Genomic DNA, 18,157 nt, shown 5'->3' with positions numbered 1-18,157 from the left:
AAGGAGATAAGCCTAGATGGAGAAATTTTAAAGAATAGTTGGTGGACAATGACACTTAGGGAAATAGGAATCCAACTAGATGGGACCATGATAGTGCTATCCTAATGGAGCAGTTGGAAGGGTGTGCTTTCCTTGACAAAAATTCAAAGGATGAGTGGATTTAGAAGTTGACTCAGTCAGGGAAGTTCTCAGTTAAGTCTGCCTACTCCTCGATGGAGAATCATAGTGATATGTCCATGCACTAGAGACAGGCTTGGATCCCCAATCCAATTCCTAAAATTAACTATTTTTTGTGGTTGGTGACCCACAACAAAATATTAAGTATTGATAAACTCATCAAAAGAGGTTTTTATTTAGTGAATACATTCTTCCTATGTTGTCATAAGTTTGAGGATGTTCAACATTTACTTCTTCATTGTCCTTATGCCTTAGAGGCTTGGAAATATTCTCTCTCTCAACTCAATGTTGATTGGGTGATGCCTAGCTGCATTGGGCATCTTATATCGGCTTGGTCCTCATCTTCGTTTTCACATTTTGTCATTAAGGACTTATGGAGACAAATTCCTCCCTTTTTTGTGTAGGGAATTTGGAAAGAAAGAAAGAATAGGATATTTAGGGATTAGAAAAGAGATGCTAGTGTCCTAACCCCAGTCATAAAATAACAAATTAAAGAAAACATTAATGATGTTTCTTTAGGTTTTCTAAATCAGTGTCGAATTATACTGAGCTGAGGGTAAAACAACTATGGGGAATAAATCAAGGTCTTCTTAAAATCAAATGGCAAAAGATTGAGGCTAGAAACAATAGTAAATGTGAAGCCCCTATTGAAGGATGGATTAAGCGCAACTTCGATGGTTGCTTAAAAGGGAATCCGCGGATCTTTGTGGAAGGAGTCCTTAGAGATCACATAGGATTTTTGATAGAGGCCTATGGGTGTACTATAAGAATCTCTTCTAATAACAAATTTAAAGTGTATACTTCTTGGAAAAGACTTAATGATATGAACTTGGAAAGGATTATTTTTGAGGGAGACTCTAAACTAATTATCTCAATTTTAAATCGTCAAAGTGTAGGCCCTTGGGAAATTAGAAAATTGATGGAGGATTACAGTCTTTCAAAATGGCTCATGTCTATAGAGAAAGTAATATGGCCACAAACTTAATGAAAAATATAGCCTTAAACTACAAAGAGGGAAATTTTAAATTTCTCATATTGTCCTAAAAATCTATTCAGGAAGTCATGTTTAAAGAAAGGAAAAAAGATGGGACTTTTAGAAACATTATTTGTAATGATGAAGATTAACCCTCTTAATGACTCAAAGATATGCAATTCATGTCAGCTTCGCATGAGTGAGAGATACGAACATCAAAATCCTCTTATGACACAATGGCTTGATTTAAAACTTAGAGCCATGCAAAGGATATGCAATCAATATATATATTGGAATAGTTGTACTAAGCTAATGTGGAAGGAGACTTGTAATATTGAAAGGTAGGGCATTATTCAAGAAACTTCTAAAAAGATTTTTTGTGAAAGCTTAAGTATTGTTCTCCCCAACTATAAACTAATCAGATTTAAAAGAAATAAGGAGATTTCATAGGAGGAGAACTCAAACATTGCTGAAATGGGAGGAGCCATGAAGAGGACTGAGCTAAGGGATTGCACATCGCTACAAGAGAATGAACAACTTTGGGACTTGTTAGATAAAGCCAGATTAGTTCCTTATATCCTCTCCATGAAAGGTCACAACAAAACCTTGTCTGCTATGTTTTGTAATTCTTGATCTAAAGGAATAGTTAAAGTTGGTAGTGTTAGCTTCACTATCACTCTACAATTAATTGCAGAAGCTACTAGTCTTAGTTATCGTGGAGTGAAGATTATTTAAAATAGTTCAGGTGATTATAGAGTGTTCATTAATAAGTTTTTTAGAGAAAGGTGAGAAACTTAAAGTTGTTCAAAATGCCTATGAAAGGGAAGATCTCCTCACCCCGTATGCTCTGCTTATCTTATACATGATGAATTATTTCACCTTAGAGGGGCACTATACGACTGTACATGGATACCACTTTCCACTCCTAAATCATATATGCCACAAGGAATTTATAAATGTGCCCTACTTTCTTTTCACCTCTATGAGCAATAACATCAATAATGGAGCCTCCCCTCTCCTTCATTAAGGGTTGATGTATGCCCTCTACATGCATGAGCTCAAGAAAATTCCTCATGGCAATTGTTTTCTCTCCCTCTATCCTAGCAATGCTGTTAGTTGAGATGATTGAGAGTAGAGCCCACACTTTAGAGAAAGCCTCAGGATCCAAAAAGACTAAAATGTAGTCCAAAAGTGCTTTCTCGCGTCTGGGGAAAAAAGATGACTCATTTGCTAGCTCTTTGGTGAAAATGTTGGGTATGGATTCCCCTATTCCCAACCTCTTTGATGAGGATGCCAAACTGATCAAGCTTATCCCAGAGAAACGAAAATTTTCAGAAGCCAAAATTGGTAATCCAAAAAAAAAGGGAAGAAAAATCCCAAAAACCTAAGTCAAACAATGGGGTTATTGTAATTGAAGAAATAGATTAATATCTTGATCAAAATATTGACAAAGAGGGAAGCAAATCAAGAGAGAGGAGGTTAGAAAGGCTAAAACAAAAGGATAAAGGTAAGAAAGAAAACTAAATAAGAGAAGGTTACAAAGATGGATTCGGAAGAGGAATACCTACTAGATGAGGAAGAGGAATCTAAAAAAATAGAGGATGATGCTGAAGGGGAAATGGAATGAGGTTATGAGGTGGAAGGTAAAGAAAATGTAGTTGTTGAGGAAGATATGGAAGAATAAGTTTACTAGAAAGACTAGTATACTACCTTGGGTAAGGATAATGTAGAAGTGGGATACAACTTGGAATTGGATAACAAAAATGAGGACATAGACAATAGCCTAGAGAATTATATAAGAGAAATGCGATGCCACATTATAGACTTGGGGGCACAAGAATAGAAATTCAACGAAGCCAAAAATGGAATTATGAGTGCCATTAATTTCTTAATTCACATAACTAATGGCATAATGTCAAATCCGGTTATGGGAGTAGTCTCAGGTAAATCTAAGCTGATGAAGATGCTAAAGAAAAAAATCAGAGAGATAACAGGAAAGAAGAAGACTATATCTTGCAAGAGGACGATTGGAAAACTAATATCTAGAAACTGGCTGATGCCTGGGACAAGATCTCAAGAAAAAATGACTAATGCTATTACTTTTTATTATGCTTAGGCTTAGTGTCTATTTAGAGTTAGTTGCTACTTTTTTTAAAATTGCTGGCCTTGATGGCTTGTGTTATGATATTTTGATTTGCCACTCTCGTTGCTGGGTTCGAACTGTGCTTTTTTTGCTGTGGATTATTGATAAGTTTTTGATTAATGAGTTTGTTGTTGGGGGTTGCCAATGACTTGTAGTTTGCTGTCTGTTGTCCCTCTTCTGGTTAATGTTCCATTGATGTAAGGGATTAGGGCCTTCTCCTTGCTTACTTGATAAAAAACAATCTGCATAATTTTTCATTTCTACGATTTTAAATAAAGATGAAAGAAAAATGCATGATCTTATATCTTGACTTCTAAATCAATTTTGAGAGAAAATTGTGTACAAGAATTTATCTTGATAATATCATGTAACAAATATCCAATTCATGTTTGATATGCAATCTCTAGAAGCCCCCACCTAAATTGTAGTTTTACTCACCTTAATATATTTCAGAATTTTGTTAAACTCTTAGCACTTTTTCATTTATTATTTTTCTTTGAATCACTAGATGTTATGTTAAAGTTATAGTTTGTTTTTAAGCTCAAGCTTCTTATAGTTGGATTAGAGCATTGAACACTTCCAAGATATTGGATTTAATTTTATTATAAAAGAGTTCAAAATAGCTCTTAATTTCACATAAGATTATAAAGTTTATAACCTTTTACAATTTCTAAATGATTAAAATAAGAGTATTCTATTTAGAAGACTTGTTGAGAAAAAGGAATTTGAAATAAAGAGATATTTTAACTAGTGGGTCAAGTGCAACTAGAACCATGAAACCAAAGTATTGGATGAAAGTTTTTTAAATCATAGAAAAGAAACTTTAATGTAAAAGACAACAAAAAGATAAGAAGTATCACTTTATTAAAAAAATCATATATTATGTATGATTAAAAGATTCTCAATATTTCTTTTAAATGTTTAAATTTAATGGCACATACTTTACTCTTAAAACCTAATTTATATTAATACTCACACTAATATAATCTTATAAATAAAAGTATAACTTTATTTTATAAAAAAATAAATATTACTATAAAATTATCTTTATATAAAATATCAAACTTTCACATATCTATATATTAAGCATTTGATACATAAACAGCTTGAATTGTTGATATTTACCATTTTTAAACAAATATAAAAAATCAAAGAAAACCATCTTGAATAATCTCTCTTCTATTTCATTCACTTTAAATTAAATATTAATAACTTTAACATTTAAATATCACTTTGATTCAACCTCATGAGGGCACTTAATGTTTGCATTTTGTGTAATGTAACATAAAATTTCGTTTCAAATTACATTACCCATTATACTGTCTTCTATAATCAATGAGACAATCTATTGTTTATATTCAATGTTCTACTTGAATGCCTTTGTAGCAGAAAATAGCCATTGACTAAGGTTGCCCTTGCATCTTTCCTAGCTTAAGTCAAAACAGGCTTTACAACTGTAGATACTCTTAAAGCTAAAGCTGTAGGGGAAGAACCTTTGATCAGAATATATTACCTTTGATCAGAATATATAATCATATAGGTAGATCATTGAAAAATGAAATTAAATTATAGATGTTACATATATCCACAATTTACTTCACAGAGATTGTTTTATTTTGAGTTGGTGAAGTTCTAATTGAAAGCCTAATATGCTTTAGTTCAAAGCATATTCATCAGCCTTCCCTGAACCAGGTCTTTTTGCTTAATGGTTTGTAGCAATTTCTCATATGTTGTTCTCAATAAGTTGCAAGAGATTTACATAACACTACAGGCATGAGGATTTTCATCACTGAACAAGGTGGTTGCTTTGTCATCCATTATCACAGTGGAGGGAGAAGAAAAAGAAGAAGGTGTTCCTGATTCATAGCAGTCTTGCACAGTCCCATTATTCTGCCCATAGTTACATGTGGAAGAACAAGTGCTGCTCTGCTGAAAATAACGAGTAGCATAACTTGGATTGTATTCACTGCTGTATGGATAAGCCCACAACTCTGCTCTTTTACCAGTGGCATTCCTCACTGCTTCCAAAACAGTCATTTCATCCACATACCCACTCACACTTACTTTCTGTTTCTCAATATCTATGCCCACTGAATGCACCCCTGCAATTTAAAAGTTTCATACCATATTTAGACAACCAAACGTCACTAAAACTCACAGGAAATGAAAAATTATAGACATGATATTCACCTTCAATGTTTGACAATGCCCTGCGTATCTTCCTTTCACATTCGCTGCAGTCCATGTGCACTTCCATTTCTACGATCTGATAAGAAGAAGATAAAGAAAAAAAAAGACATAAATGATATAATTTCAGATGAAATGTTTTGCAACATTATTTGTTTCTTAGATATCATCATGGTTGCTAACTATATAACATTCGAAGAATTATCCTATCAGTAATAGAGATCAAATTGTAACATTGATTCTAGTGGGTCATTCAAAATAAATCATTCATTCACATGAGAAACACCACTCAATTGAATCCTCATATTAATATGATAACTGCTTAATAATTCCAATGTTTACAATCTCTATACTCCCATTATTATCTAAGAAAGAATACAGTCCCAAAACATTGCTCCAATGATTTTTTCACACATAGATGAGTTCAGTAAAGAGACCTAAAACATAGGAACTTCATTTAACTATGCAGTCTATCTTGAAGAACACTGTAAACAAAAGAATCTTAAAGGAGAACATTCGTAAGTGCTTATCAGATTTAATATATTGTGTTTGGAACACTTACCGGCATGGCTACTTTCTTGAAATTCTACTGTAAACAGGTTTACAGGAAAGAAGTTCTAAATCGAAGTGGGTATTGTCTGTTATACTACTTTCTTCAAAACCTTCTGTTAATAATGTTTGAGATTTGATGAAAACTTTTGGAGGGGTGACAGCGCTATAAATAGCTTAGCGTAGGGAGAAAGAGGTCTGACTTGCTTGGAAGGAGATTAAAGCATTTATTTGCAATGCAGCCCATAATGTTTTGGTCGGCATGACGCTTTCACAGCCCAAAGTATTCTATACTACCTCTTTCTAGTATAGTTGTTTGTCCGCGAGGGTACCACAGGTTTTGAAAATGATTTTGCTAAAAGTGGGGGAATAAGGTGCACTTTCTCTTTGGGAGAGGATTCCTTCTCTACCCTATCTTCACAGCTAAGGCATTCCCTTTGATGTAACAGTCAAAAGTTCTAAAGATGCATCCCAGTGCAATATTTAAGCGAAAATATTACATGCAACAAATCTACATCTGAAAACCCAAAAGTATGATGGGCTTTATGGTCAAATATCTTTATCGAACATGGATATATATATATATATAATTTAGAGTTATGAATTGGTGAGGTCACAAATGGAGATTTCATCCAAAATATAAATGCTCAATAATAATGTCTTACTGGGGTTTGGTGTCAAGAACCACTACAACACAATTTAACCATCACATTATGTAAGACCAACTCAATCAATAAACTTTTATAACACTACAGTTCCTTAAAATTATTTTATTGTCTTAATTCAATTTTTTTTCTTATTCAACAATTCCAATTTCACACATTTTATATCTATTATTTAAATTATATATTATTATTTTCTTTTTGTCGTAACACTCAAAATCAGAATTACTTTTCTCCAAAACATTTTTCACCAAAAAAACTCTCCTTAGGTTTGGTCCTCTCCTTACCATTGACTGCTACGGTCCAACAATAGAACCAAATTTTGGCTAGAAAGCATAGACCAAATATCTGATCTATTTCTATGTGAGTATTTCATTATCCTGGTGTGATGGATAGAGAAGAAAATTAGAATCTATGCAACATATTACAAATTAGTATAGTAGACCCCAACATGCATTATATAAATTTAATCATTCACACATATGTCATTTATGCATACATCATATTTCTCAACCTTCATATATTTGTGATAGCATCATGCAACAAAATATATCAATTCCTCAATAGCATATACATCTCTCATACGATAGTCTGACATATATCTATTAGAATATCTCAATATACTATTCTCTTATCCCTTTCTTTTCATACACATTCATTTCATTCACTTCTATCTTATCTCTCTCACATAAAAAATAGATCTCTTTTATTATAGATCTTCTATTACTATTAGTATATGTATGCTCATGAATACATTGGGGACATGTTTGTCTTTATGTTCCTTCATTGAAATACATTTCTATAGGTGCCATAAGTCATATACATTCACTTCATACACTTCTATCTTATCTCTCTCATAGACAAATCACATCTCATTTATCATATCTTCTATTCCTATGTAGTACATGTATGTGCATGATACATATGACACATATAGGGACGTGTTCCTCTTTATGTAGTAGCTACCTATGAATCTTCTATTTCAATATGTTCTTGAGAGACTTCAAGAATCTTAGCATAATATGGCTCTATGACCACTTGTCTGCTCTGAATGTCATCCTATTTTAGGGGTGAAGGAGGAGGACATTTCTATTGAGGGAGATCTTGGGAAGGTGGAGAACCTACTTCTCCTATTGGTTTTTGACTATCATTTTGTTCTTTTTTTTGGTTCTTGCCCCTCTCATGGTGCCATGCCAATAGGTTTCATTGTAGGAATGACTTATGTCATTGGCATGTCCCTAAACTAGCAGCGATCCTTACTTAAACCACCTTATATAATAATTGAGACTTTTTAGGAGCTTGGCCTACCTCATCTATGTCCTCAATTTCCTTAGGCTCTCTATTTATGGATTTTCTCCCATTGATTTAGAAATCCCTTACACATTGTCTAAATTTATGATATTTCATGAAGAGGAGTCCACATACTCGATATACTACATTTGATCAATATATATTTAGAAGACAAGCCCATAGAGGAAGACATATCCTTATCCACAACAATGTTTACATTGAATTTGGAAAAAGTAATAAATTTTCTAGAATTGTTGACCACATCAAAATATTTGAGTTATCTAATGGATTTAGCTATTCCAATCATTACTTCCCCTCCTATTACTCCAATGGTAACTTCAAAATTTGACCCAAATAAGGACCCTATTAACATTTGTCTCTTCTTAGGATGGAAACTCAAATTCTATTTTTTTAAGGAAGTGTCCTATTTTACCTAAAAGCCTAGGACCTCCCAAAAGGGTCTTGATGTAGTCCTCATGGTTTAAAAAACTATCAAGAAAAAATCTTTAGATAGAGCTTAGATCTCAATTCAACCAAATGGTTTCTATTTTCTCAAAGTATTTTCTAACAACATGTATACATTAGGTTTGAATCCTAGAAACTTTCAAATTAGATAATTAACCCACCTTAAGGAGGATCTTTTAGTAGCAAAATTAGAGACTTGAAGATGGATACCTTGGCCAATCAAGATGTATACAGTTTGCAAGCTCGATTGACGTAGCTTTTCCATTAGAAGTAGATTGCTGATAGTCATGTTGCTAGAGGGGCTCAAATCAAAACTAGACTTCATTGACTGAGGGTGGGGGATCGAGATTCCAAAGAGTTATTTTTGACTAGACTGTGAGCTCGTCACTCATCACCAAGCATTAAAAAAATTAAAGGCTGACTGGTTTTTTATGTTTCTCCACTACCCGCACTTTGCCCTTACAACCGTTATTTGTTTTTTTTGGTATTCTACTTTTCGGGATCTGCCCATGTGACTTTGATATAATCTAAAAAGAAAAAGAAATAGAGACATTTCCTAGATTGTTGTACTCACCTTTGTTATTCCTATGATAGAAGATTTATTTGAGGATGTGGACAAGGATCCCTACAATGCTCCCCTACCTCATCGCTCTTTGAGTCATTATTGTTATGTTTGTCTTGGCTTATAGACCCAACCTATAGCTTCAGTTAGGAGCATATAGAGAACTTTGCAATACCAACTTGGTGAATGAGAAACCCTCAATGTAGACTATTCCTAGATTGAGCTACTTAACCAAAGCTTTCCAACCCTTAAAATTAATTGATCCTTTCAAATGGGTAGAATATTGTTGGATGAACAAAGATTCAATAATAATTAGGAAGTTGACCTCATCAATAGTTAGAAAGAACATGATTGACCCCATCTTTTTTCTCATTTTCTCAAAGTACTGTTTATACTTTTTTATTCTTCTTTTGTTTGTTTTGACTCCTTATTATGATTATACATATGTTCACCCATACAAAATTCTCACATACCATATTTAAAACTAAACAATTTTGAAGATAGTGTCCGATTTACCTTTCTCAAAGATAGAATCAAGATCTAATATTTACAAAAACCATTTAAAATACCATTGATAATAATTTAATTTATGAACTTCACTTCTAAGATTTTAATTGAGATGAAAGAAAAATATATTATGCATGATCCTTTTCTCTACTATTGATTTATAAATCAAATTTGAAAAAAAAAATAACAAATTTATCTTCAAAATATTATATACCAAGCATCCAATTCTTTTGTGATATACAATGTCTAAAAGCCTCCACTCAAGAGTTTGTTAAACTCTAATTTATATGATATTGAACTTTTTTATGTTTCCATTTATTACTTTTCCCTTTTCAAGAGGATTTATGAGATATTAGAGTCATGATTCCCTTCTAAGATGCAAGCTACATAAAATTAGCTTAGAGGATTGACCAATTGAAGGATATGCCACTTAATTTTATTATAGAACTTAAAACAAATCTTAATACATATAGGATTATAAAGTTTAACTTTCTATGATTTTTAGATGGTTAAAATAAGAGTATTCTGTTTAGATGATTATAACAGTCATTGAAAGAGAACTTGTGTTCTTGAAAGAGAGGTCATAAGTTCAAATTTCACAGTTAAGTGCCTCCCGCAAGGGGTATGAAGTAGTCCCATATTGCTCTGTAGACTCATATGCAAATTGTTTACATCGTGGACTATAAAAGATCTTTTCCTTTGATTTGTTTAAGGCTACCCTGACACCTTTCTCAAATTAAGTCAAAGCATACTTTAAAATTGTGGACACCCTTGATGCTAAAGCTGTACGAATTTAAAGAAAAAAGTAATAACCTTTGATCAAAATTATATTCATATAGGTAGTTTATTGAGAAAATGAAATAGATGTTACATATCTGCAATTTACTTCACAGAGATTTTTTTAATCTTGAATGGGTGAAGTTAATTGAAAGGCTAATACGCCTTGATTCAAAGTGCTTCTGCCGAGCAGTTCATCAGCCTTCCCTGAGCCAGGTCTATTTGCTCAATGATTTGTACCAATTTGTCATATGTTGCTCTCAGTAAGCTGCAAGAGATTTACATAACACTGCAGGCATGAGGATTTTCATCACTGAATAAGGTGGTTGCTTTGTCATCCATTATCACTGTGGAGGGAGAATAAGAAGAAGAAGAAGAATGTGCTCCTGATTCATAGTAGTCTTGCGCAGTCCCATTATTCTGCCCATAGTTATATGTGGATGAAGAAGTGCTACTCTGTTGAAAATAATGAGCAGCATAAGGATTGTATTCACTGCTATATGGATAAGCCCACAACTCTGCTCTTTTACCAGTGGCATTCCTCACTGCTTCCAAAACAGTCATTTCATCCACATACCCACTCACACTTACTTTCTGTTTCTCAATATCTATGCCCACTGAATGCACTCCCGCAATTTAAATGTTACAAACCATATTTAGACAGCCAAAGTTCACTAAAACTCACTGGGAATGAAAAACTATAGAGATGATATGCACCTTCAATGCTTAACAAAGCCCTGCGTATCTTTCTTTCGCATTCGCTGCAGTCCATGTACACTTCCATTTCTATGATCTGATAAGAAGAACATGAAGAAAAAAGATATATGAATGATACAATTTCAGATGAAATTTTTTGCAACATCATCTGTTTCTTAGATATCATCATGGTTACATAACCATATAACATCTGAAGAACAAATACCAATAAGAACTATTATATTGGTAATAGAGAAAGAGTTGTAATTGTTCAATAATAGATTAATATCAAGATTTAACTGTATAGTTTATTAATCAAATTTAATTGTATAGTTTTTTGATGTACTATGTCAATGGGCATTTGGTATTGGGTAGAATAGGCTTGTGTTACTTAAGCAATACTGAAGGGTTTTCTTACTGGTTCTTTCCCTTCAGTGCTTTTTGAACCAGACACTGTAAAAAAACTTTTAAATTTTAATATAATTCAGTGGTTCTATCCATTTTTATCAAAAAAAATAAAATAAATTTAACTGTAGAGTTTATTAATCAAATTTATAATTTTATCGAATATAAGATATAATGAATGTTTAAGTAAGTCATTCATTCTCATAAAAAAATAAATTTATATTTTTATAATCAAAATCAATAACTACGCAGCTGAATCTGATGACTCCTAGACCCATCATCATAGAATTCAATGAGGAGTCCCAAAATATTGGTCTAATGTTTTGGATTTTTTAACGAGTTCATTCAAGAGACCTAAAACATGGGAACTTTCAATCTATCTTGAAGAACACTGTAAACAACAGAATATTGAAGGAAAACATTATTAAGTGCTTATAAGATTTAATATTTTTTGATTAGAAGACTTACTGGCATGGCTCCTTTCTTGAAATTCTTCTATAAATAGGTTTACTGGCGAGAAATTTATAAACCGAAGTTGGTATTGTCTGTTATACTACTTTCTTCAAATCTTCAGTAAATAATGTTTGAGATTTGATGAAAACTTTTGGAGGGGTGATGGTGCTAATAGCAAGAAAGAGGACCGACTGATTTGATTAAAGCATACATTTGCAATGCAGCCCATAATATTTTGGTCGGCATGATGCTTTCACAGCCCAAAGTATTCTACACTGCTTGGTTTTTTTGTCCTCGAGGATACCATATAGGTTTTGAAAATGAGTTAGCCAAAAGTGGGGAATAAGGTGCACTTTCTCTTTTAAAGAGGATTCTGCTCTGCTTTACCTTATCTTCACAGCTAAGGCATTCCCTCTGATGTAACAGTTAAAAGTTCTAAAGAGACATTCCACTGTAATACTTAAACATATTAAGAGTTTACTTACTATTCAATATTTTATAATAGGCAATAATATCTTGTGGGGTTTGATGTCAACAATCATAATATTATAATTTTATCACAATTTAACCATCACACTACTTGATATCAGTTCAATCAATAAATTTAATAATACTAAAATTTCTTAAAATTATTTTTTTGTCTTAATTTATTTCAACAATTTCATTTTCACACATATTATATCCATCATTTAGATTATAAATTATTCTTTTTCTTTTTATTATAACACTCAAAATCAAATTTAATTCCTTTTTTATTTTATCTATAATTACTTCTCTCTAAAACATTTTTCATCAAAAATTTCTCTCCAAGTTTTGTTATCTCCTTACTATTGACTATTAGGGTCCAACAATAGAATCAAATATTGGCAAGAAAGCATGGACCAAAGATCTGAGCTATTTCTATGTGATTTTTGTATTACCCTAGTATGATGGATTGAGAAGAGAATTAGAATATGTACAACATATTACAAATTAGTATAGTATAACCTAACATGCATTATATAAGTTTAATCATTCACACATATGTCATTTATGAATATATCATATTTCTCAAACTTCATATATTTATTATAATGTCGTGCAATGATATTAATCAATTCCTCAATACATATACATCTCTCAAACAATAGTCTCACATATATCTATTAGAATATCTCAATATATTATTCTCTTATCCCTTTCTTTTCATATACATTCATTTCATACACTAATGTCTTATCTCTCTCACCAATTATATCTCTTTTGACAAATCTTCTATTACTATGTAGTATATGCATGCTCATGGATACATATAGGGGCATGTCCCTCTTTATGTTCCTTCATTGAAATACATTTGTATAGGTGCCATAAGTCATATGCATTTAGTTCATACACTTCTATCTTATCTCCATCACATACAAATCACATCTCTTTTATCATATCTTCTATTCCTATGTAGTACATGTATTCGCATGATACATATAAGGACATGTCCCTCTTTATGTTCATTATTATGCATTTTTATAGGTGCCACAAGTTGACTATAGGTACCACACCATTGTTTCCTTATCATAGGGTGACTTCAACTAGTTCTATCTGTAGATGTCTAAAAATGGTCAATGCTTGCGGAGTCATACTTTAACATTGGTGCATTGCCTTATTTTAGGGTTTTTGCGTCGCATTAACATTTCTTCTATGTTGCGTACTTGGTCTTTATCATTTGCGAGCATCGAGTCATTCTTCTGCATTTCTTCATTTGTCTCGCTTTCGAATTTGGTCTTGTCGATAACAATCTTCAGTCATGATTTTGGTCCATCTTATCCTGTCGCATCAATGTGCGTGTTCATTTGTCATCATTTTGGACATCGTCAATCCTAATTAGGGTTTTGTCCTCTTTTCAATCTTGTCGACTTGCGATCGATTTGTCATTGATCATTGTCATTTTCAATCTTGTCGACTTGCGATCGATTTGTCATCGATCATTGTCATTTTGCGATCGATTTGACATCGATCGTCATCTTTCTCAATCATGTCAATTTGGATCAATTAGTCATTGTTCCTCGTCAATTGGCGCATTTATCAATCAAATCGTTTGTCAGCATTGATCCTCTGCCAATTAAAATCATAATCGAATCGACATCAATTATCTTTCATCAAGACCTAATTGTCATCCTTGCATTTCTAATTCATCTTCTAGGGTTTCATGATTTATTCATTTAACCTTGTTTGTCATTTCTCCCTCTAGGTTAAATAGTTTATTTATCCTAAGTCTTCTCATTGCAATTAAATGTTCATTTAATTGGCTAACTAATTCCTCCCTCTTTTGTGAATTAAATTAATAAATGAAAAATTGTTAATTAATTCACTTAATTCCTAATCTCCTCATTTTCTAATTTTTCCTAATTCCTAATTTCCTCATTTTCTAATTTCCTAATTTCTAATTCATCTAATTTTCAATTCTCTCCTATTTTTCTCCTAATTTCATGGGAATGACATTTCAATTTGTCATAATTTGTCATAATTGACAATCAATCAATTTTGACATAGCAATTTGTCATAATTGTCAATCAATCAATCTTGCATAGAAAATGTCAATTTGTCATGTTTGTCATTCTTGATTTGAAATTTCCATTCGAATCAAATTCATGCTAATCTTGTCATCTCTCCAATTTGTCTATAAATTGGATGAATTTCTTCAATCAAAGTCCCTGGTCGAATCAATCACACTTCTAGTACCCTTATGCTGTCATCTCGTCTTGTCTACTTGCTTTCACATCATGCTTATGCACTAGTAGGTGAGATCCACAAACAAAGCTATTTGAAGGAGAAAGAAGGACAATGGAGAATCATGGAGGAGACATTCACGCTTGTGATGGTTTGCATCTGATTTGAATGTTTCATTTCCATAACTCTATTGAATGTTTGTAGGTTTTGTTGTCATTGCATTCTGGTTTTGTGATTGAACTAGTTTAATTTACATTGCTTTGATGATTTCCGAATTCCTATCTACACTATCCTATTTAAATTTATATTCTCCTATTACTAGCCTTTGGTACCCTTGCAAGTTTTCAATATAGACCTCCATTAGGCCACCCTTTTAGGTTTTTGATCTAATGGGAGTGGCAAGGGTCCATGCTACCAACACATGTATTATACCAAATAGCCAACTAACTTGCAAATTTTGAAGAGGTGTAATGTTACATTGCACAATAGAGATATAATGCAATATAAGGTCTAGTGGGACCAATATTCTATGGATACTATCACATGAGAGAATGCAGAGGATATATACCGTTCTTTCCTTCATTTGAGGACTTAGTTTGAGACATTTTTACATGTGAGTTGTAATATGTAATACATATACTAATGATATTTCTTTGCATTTTCATATTAATGAGAAAATTAAGTTATTATTTTATTTCGTGATATAGTTAAAGGTTGTGTACCTTCCATACCAAAATTGATGAAAACACCATCAAATCTAACATGGGATGAGTACATCAGATTCTTGTACTTAATTTTCAATTTCATGGTTTCAGTTTTTGACATTGTGCAAAAATAAATAAAAATGTATCTTCTTATTGAAGAATTTCACCTGGGACTCAGCTACATAAGTGTATACTTATTAATTTCACATGTCATAATATTCAATTTGAATATTATTATCTACCAGAAATATAAAATTGATTTCAAGATGACTATTTTATCATAGAGTTATCAAATTGTCAAGAATAACATGGTAGTTAAGTGACTTTAAATTACAATTCATAGACATCCTGCCTGCATAATGGATGTGTATGATAATGACATGTGCAACAGAAAGCTTCTATGTACAGTTCAATTCACCCCCCTCCTTGTTTAAGTAAAGGGAGAACATTGTCATATCATTTGGATAATTATTATCTTGCATACTCACTCGTTATATTAACTTTGAACATTTAGATTGGATTCCCTTTGAATTGGGCAATAATTATTGCGTTCCCCATTTATTTATTCATCATTATATAAATATTATGCTGTGTAATTGTTGACCACAAACGAAGCTCCAAATGCCATTTCCCAAAATAAGTACCATCTCATGAAGAGTAGAAATAGCAAAAATAGCCCAGAGTGTATATACAAGGCATGCGAACTGTTTGACAGAATGCCTCAAATAAATGAGGTCACATGGAATGCCCGAATGCAGGGAATACATAAAATAGAGTTATTTAAAAGGCTTTGGAAACTTACAAGCAAATCCAAGGGCAGGCTTTAAAATTGTGGGCACTCTTAAATGCTAAAGCTGTACAAATTCAAAAGAAAAAAGTAACAACCTTTGATCAAAATATATAATCATATAGGTAGTTTATTGACAAAATGAAATAGGTGTTACATATCTGCAATTTACTTCACAGAGTATTTTTATCTTGAATGAGTGAAGTTAATTGAAAGGCTAATATGCCTTAATTCAAGTGCTGCTGCCGAGCAGTTCCTCAGCCTTCCCTGAGCCAGGTCTATTTGTTCAATGACTTGTAGCAATTTCTCATATGTTTGTTCTCAATAAGTTGCAAGAGATTTACATAACACTGCAGGCATGAGGATTTTCATCACTGAACAAGGTGGTTGCTTTGTCATCCATTATCACTGTGGAGGGAGAATAAGAAGATGAAGAAGAATGTGCTCCTGATTCATAGCAGTCTTGCACTGTCCCATTATTATTCTGCCCATAGTTATATGTGGAAGAACTAGTGCTACTCTGTTGAAAATAATGAGTAGCATAAGGATTGTATTCACTGCTATATGGATAAGCCCACAACTCTGCTCTTTTACCAGTGGCATTCCTCACTGCTTCCAAAACAGTCATTTCATCCACATACCCACTAACAGTTACTTTCTGTTTCTCAATATCTACGCCCACTGAATGCACCCCTGCAGTTTAAATGTTTCAAAGCATTTTAGACAGCCAAACTTCACTGAAACTCACATGAAATTGAAAAATATAGACATGATATGCACCTTCGATGTTTGAGAGAGCCCTGCGTATCTTCCTTTCGCATTCGATGCACTCCATGTGCACTTCCATTTCTATGATCTGATAATAATAAGAGGAAGAAAAAAGACATGAATGATATGATTTCAGATGAAAAACACCATTTGTTTCTTAGATATCATCATAGTTGCTTACCATGTAACAACATCTGAAGAACTATTATATGGGTAACAGAGAAAAAGTTGTGTTTAATAATAATCCAAAGATCTTTTTAAAGTCTGTTATATGATATTAATATCAAGATTTAATTCTGTAGTTTTTGAGTCAAATTTATTTATTTTTGTGAGTATTATTTAGATATAGTGAATTGGTAAGTGGGTCATTCATTTTCATGAGAAATGGAAGAGTACAGACGAGTACTCATGAAATATAAGTCAATGAATTTGATTAAAAATTATACAATTAAATATAGGTCAATGAATTTGATTAAAAACTATACAATTGAATCCTCATATTAATATGGGTCAATAGAAACTACGCAATTGAATCTTCATATTAATAAATATGAATCAATGAATTTGATTAAAAACTATGCTGTTGAATCCTCAAATATCATAACCACCTAATAATTCCATTGTTTGCAGTCTCTCTACTCCTTAACCCATCATCATTTGGGAAATAATTTAGTAGGGAGCTCCAAAACTTGGTTCAATGCTTTGAATTTTTTCCTACACAGATGATTTCAGTAAAGAGAGCTAAAACACAGGAACTTCATCTAACTATTCAGTCTATTCTAGAAGAACACTTATAATTTAACTATGTAGTCTATTCTAGAAGAACAGTTATAATTTGATAAACTGTAAACAAAAGAATCTTCAAGGAAAAGATTCTAGGTGTTTATAAGATTGATATATTGGGATTTGAAGACTTACCGGCATGGCTTCTTTCTTGAAATCCTTCTGTAAAAAGGTTTACTGGTAATAAATTCATAAACAGAGGTGGGTTTTCTCTCTGATACTTCTGTGCAATGTTTGAGATTTGATGTAAGTTTTGGAGTAATGGTGCTATAAATAGTATAGCAGAGGACCCACTTGCTAGGAAGGAGAGTAAAGCATGTATGTGCAATGCAGCCCAGCTGAGAATAAGTTAGCTGACAATGGAGAATAAGGTGCACTTTCTCTTTAGGAGAGGATTCCCTTCTACCCTATCTTCACAGCTAAGACATTCCCTTTGATGTAACTCTAAAAGTTGTAAAGATACATTCCATTGTAATGTTTAAGTTCAACATATTTCATGCAACAAAGTTACAGCTAAAAACCCAAGAGTTTAGTTATCCAGTATCTCAGTATGTCCATCCAGCACA

At 32.6% G+C, this 18,157-nt stretch overlaps 2 protein-coding genes across 3 annotated transcripts; both read right to left on the bottom strand.

The window, feature by feature from the left end:
• Positions 1 to 4,573: 4,573 nt before the first annotated feature.
• On the bottom strand, positions 4,574 to 6,228 carry LOC131040030 (heavy metal-associated isoprenylated plant protein 45-like). The gene is made up of 3 exons (XM_057972908.2): positions 6,043 to 6,228; positions 5,484 to 5,559; positions 4,574 to 5,395 (listed from the first exon to the last, which is right to left on the bottom strand). Exons 1-3 carry the CDS (start codon positions 6,046 to 6,048, stop codon positions 5,049 to 5,051), a joined length of 429 nt encoding a protein of 142 aa, XP_057828891.1. The 5' UTR covers positions 6,049 to 6,228; the 3' UTR covers positions 4,574 to 5,048.
• A 4,175-nt stretch (positions 6,229 to 10,403) lies between these two features.
• On the bottom strand, positions 10,404 to 17,882 carry LOC131040033 (heavy metal-associated isoprenylated plant protein 45). Of its 2 annotated transcripts, XM_057972911.2 has the most exons (4): positions 17,727 to 17,882; positions 16,821 to 16,896; positions 16,467 to 16,733; positions 10,404 to 10,672 (listed from the first exon to the last, which is right to left on the bottom strand). In XM_057972911.2, exons 1-4 carry the CDS (start codon positions 17,730 to 17,732, stop codon positions 10,572 to 10,574), a joined length of 450 nt encoding a protein of 149 aa, XP_057828894.2. In that variant the 5' UTR covers positions 17,733 to 17,882; the 3' UTR covers positions 10,404 to 10,571. The 2 variants fall into 2 exon arrangements, with proteins under 2 accessions (XP_057828894.2, XP_057828895.1); XM_057972912.2 differs by lacking the exon at positions 10,404 to 10,672 and having other exon boundaries at positions 16,140 to 16,733.
• Between the last annotated feature and the right edge of the window lie 275 nt (positions 17,883 to 18,157).

The sequence above is a fragment of the Cryptomeria japonica genome, chromosome 11 (assembly GCF_030272615.1).
Source record: "Cryptomeria japonica chromosome 11, Sugi_1.0, whole genome shotgun sequence".
Taxonomy (NCBI): Eukaryota; Viridiplantae; Streptophyta; class Pinopsida; order Cupressales; family Cupressaceae; genus Cryptomeria; species Cryptomeria japonica.
The sequence above is the reverse complement of the archived record's forward strand: the minus strand, read 5'-3'. Positions and strand labels throughout refer to the sequence as shown.

Coding starts and splice junctions, on each gene's coding strand:
- LOC131040030 (XM_057972908.2), bottom strand. Junction 5,396..5,483: donor GGCATTGTCAAACATTGAAG/GTGAATATCATG, acceptor TTTAAATTGCAG/GGGTGCATTCAGTGGGCATA.
- LOC131040033 (XM_057972911.2), bottom strand. Junction 16,734..16,820: donor GGCTCTCTCAAACATCGAAG/GTGCATATCATG, acceptor TTTAAACTGCAG/GGGTGCATTCAGTGGGCGTA. Junction 10,673..16,466: donor AGCACATTCTTCTTCATCTT/CTTATTCTCCCT, acceptor AATCAGGAGCAC/ATTCTTCTTCTTCTTCTTAT.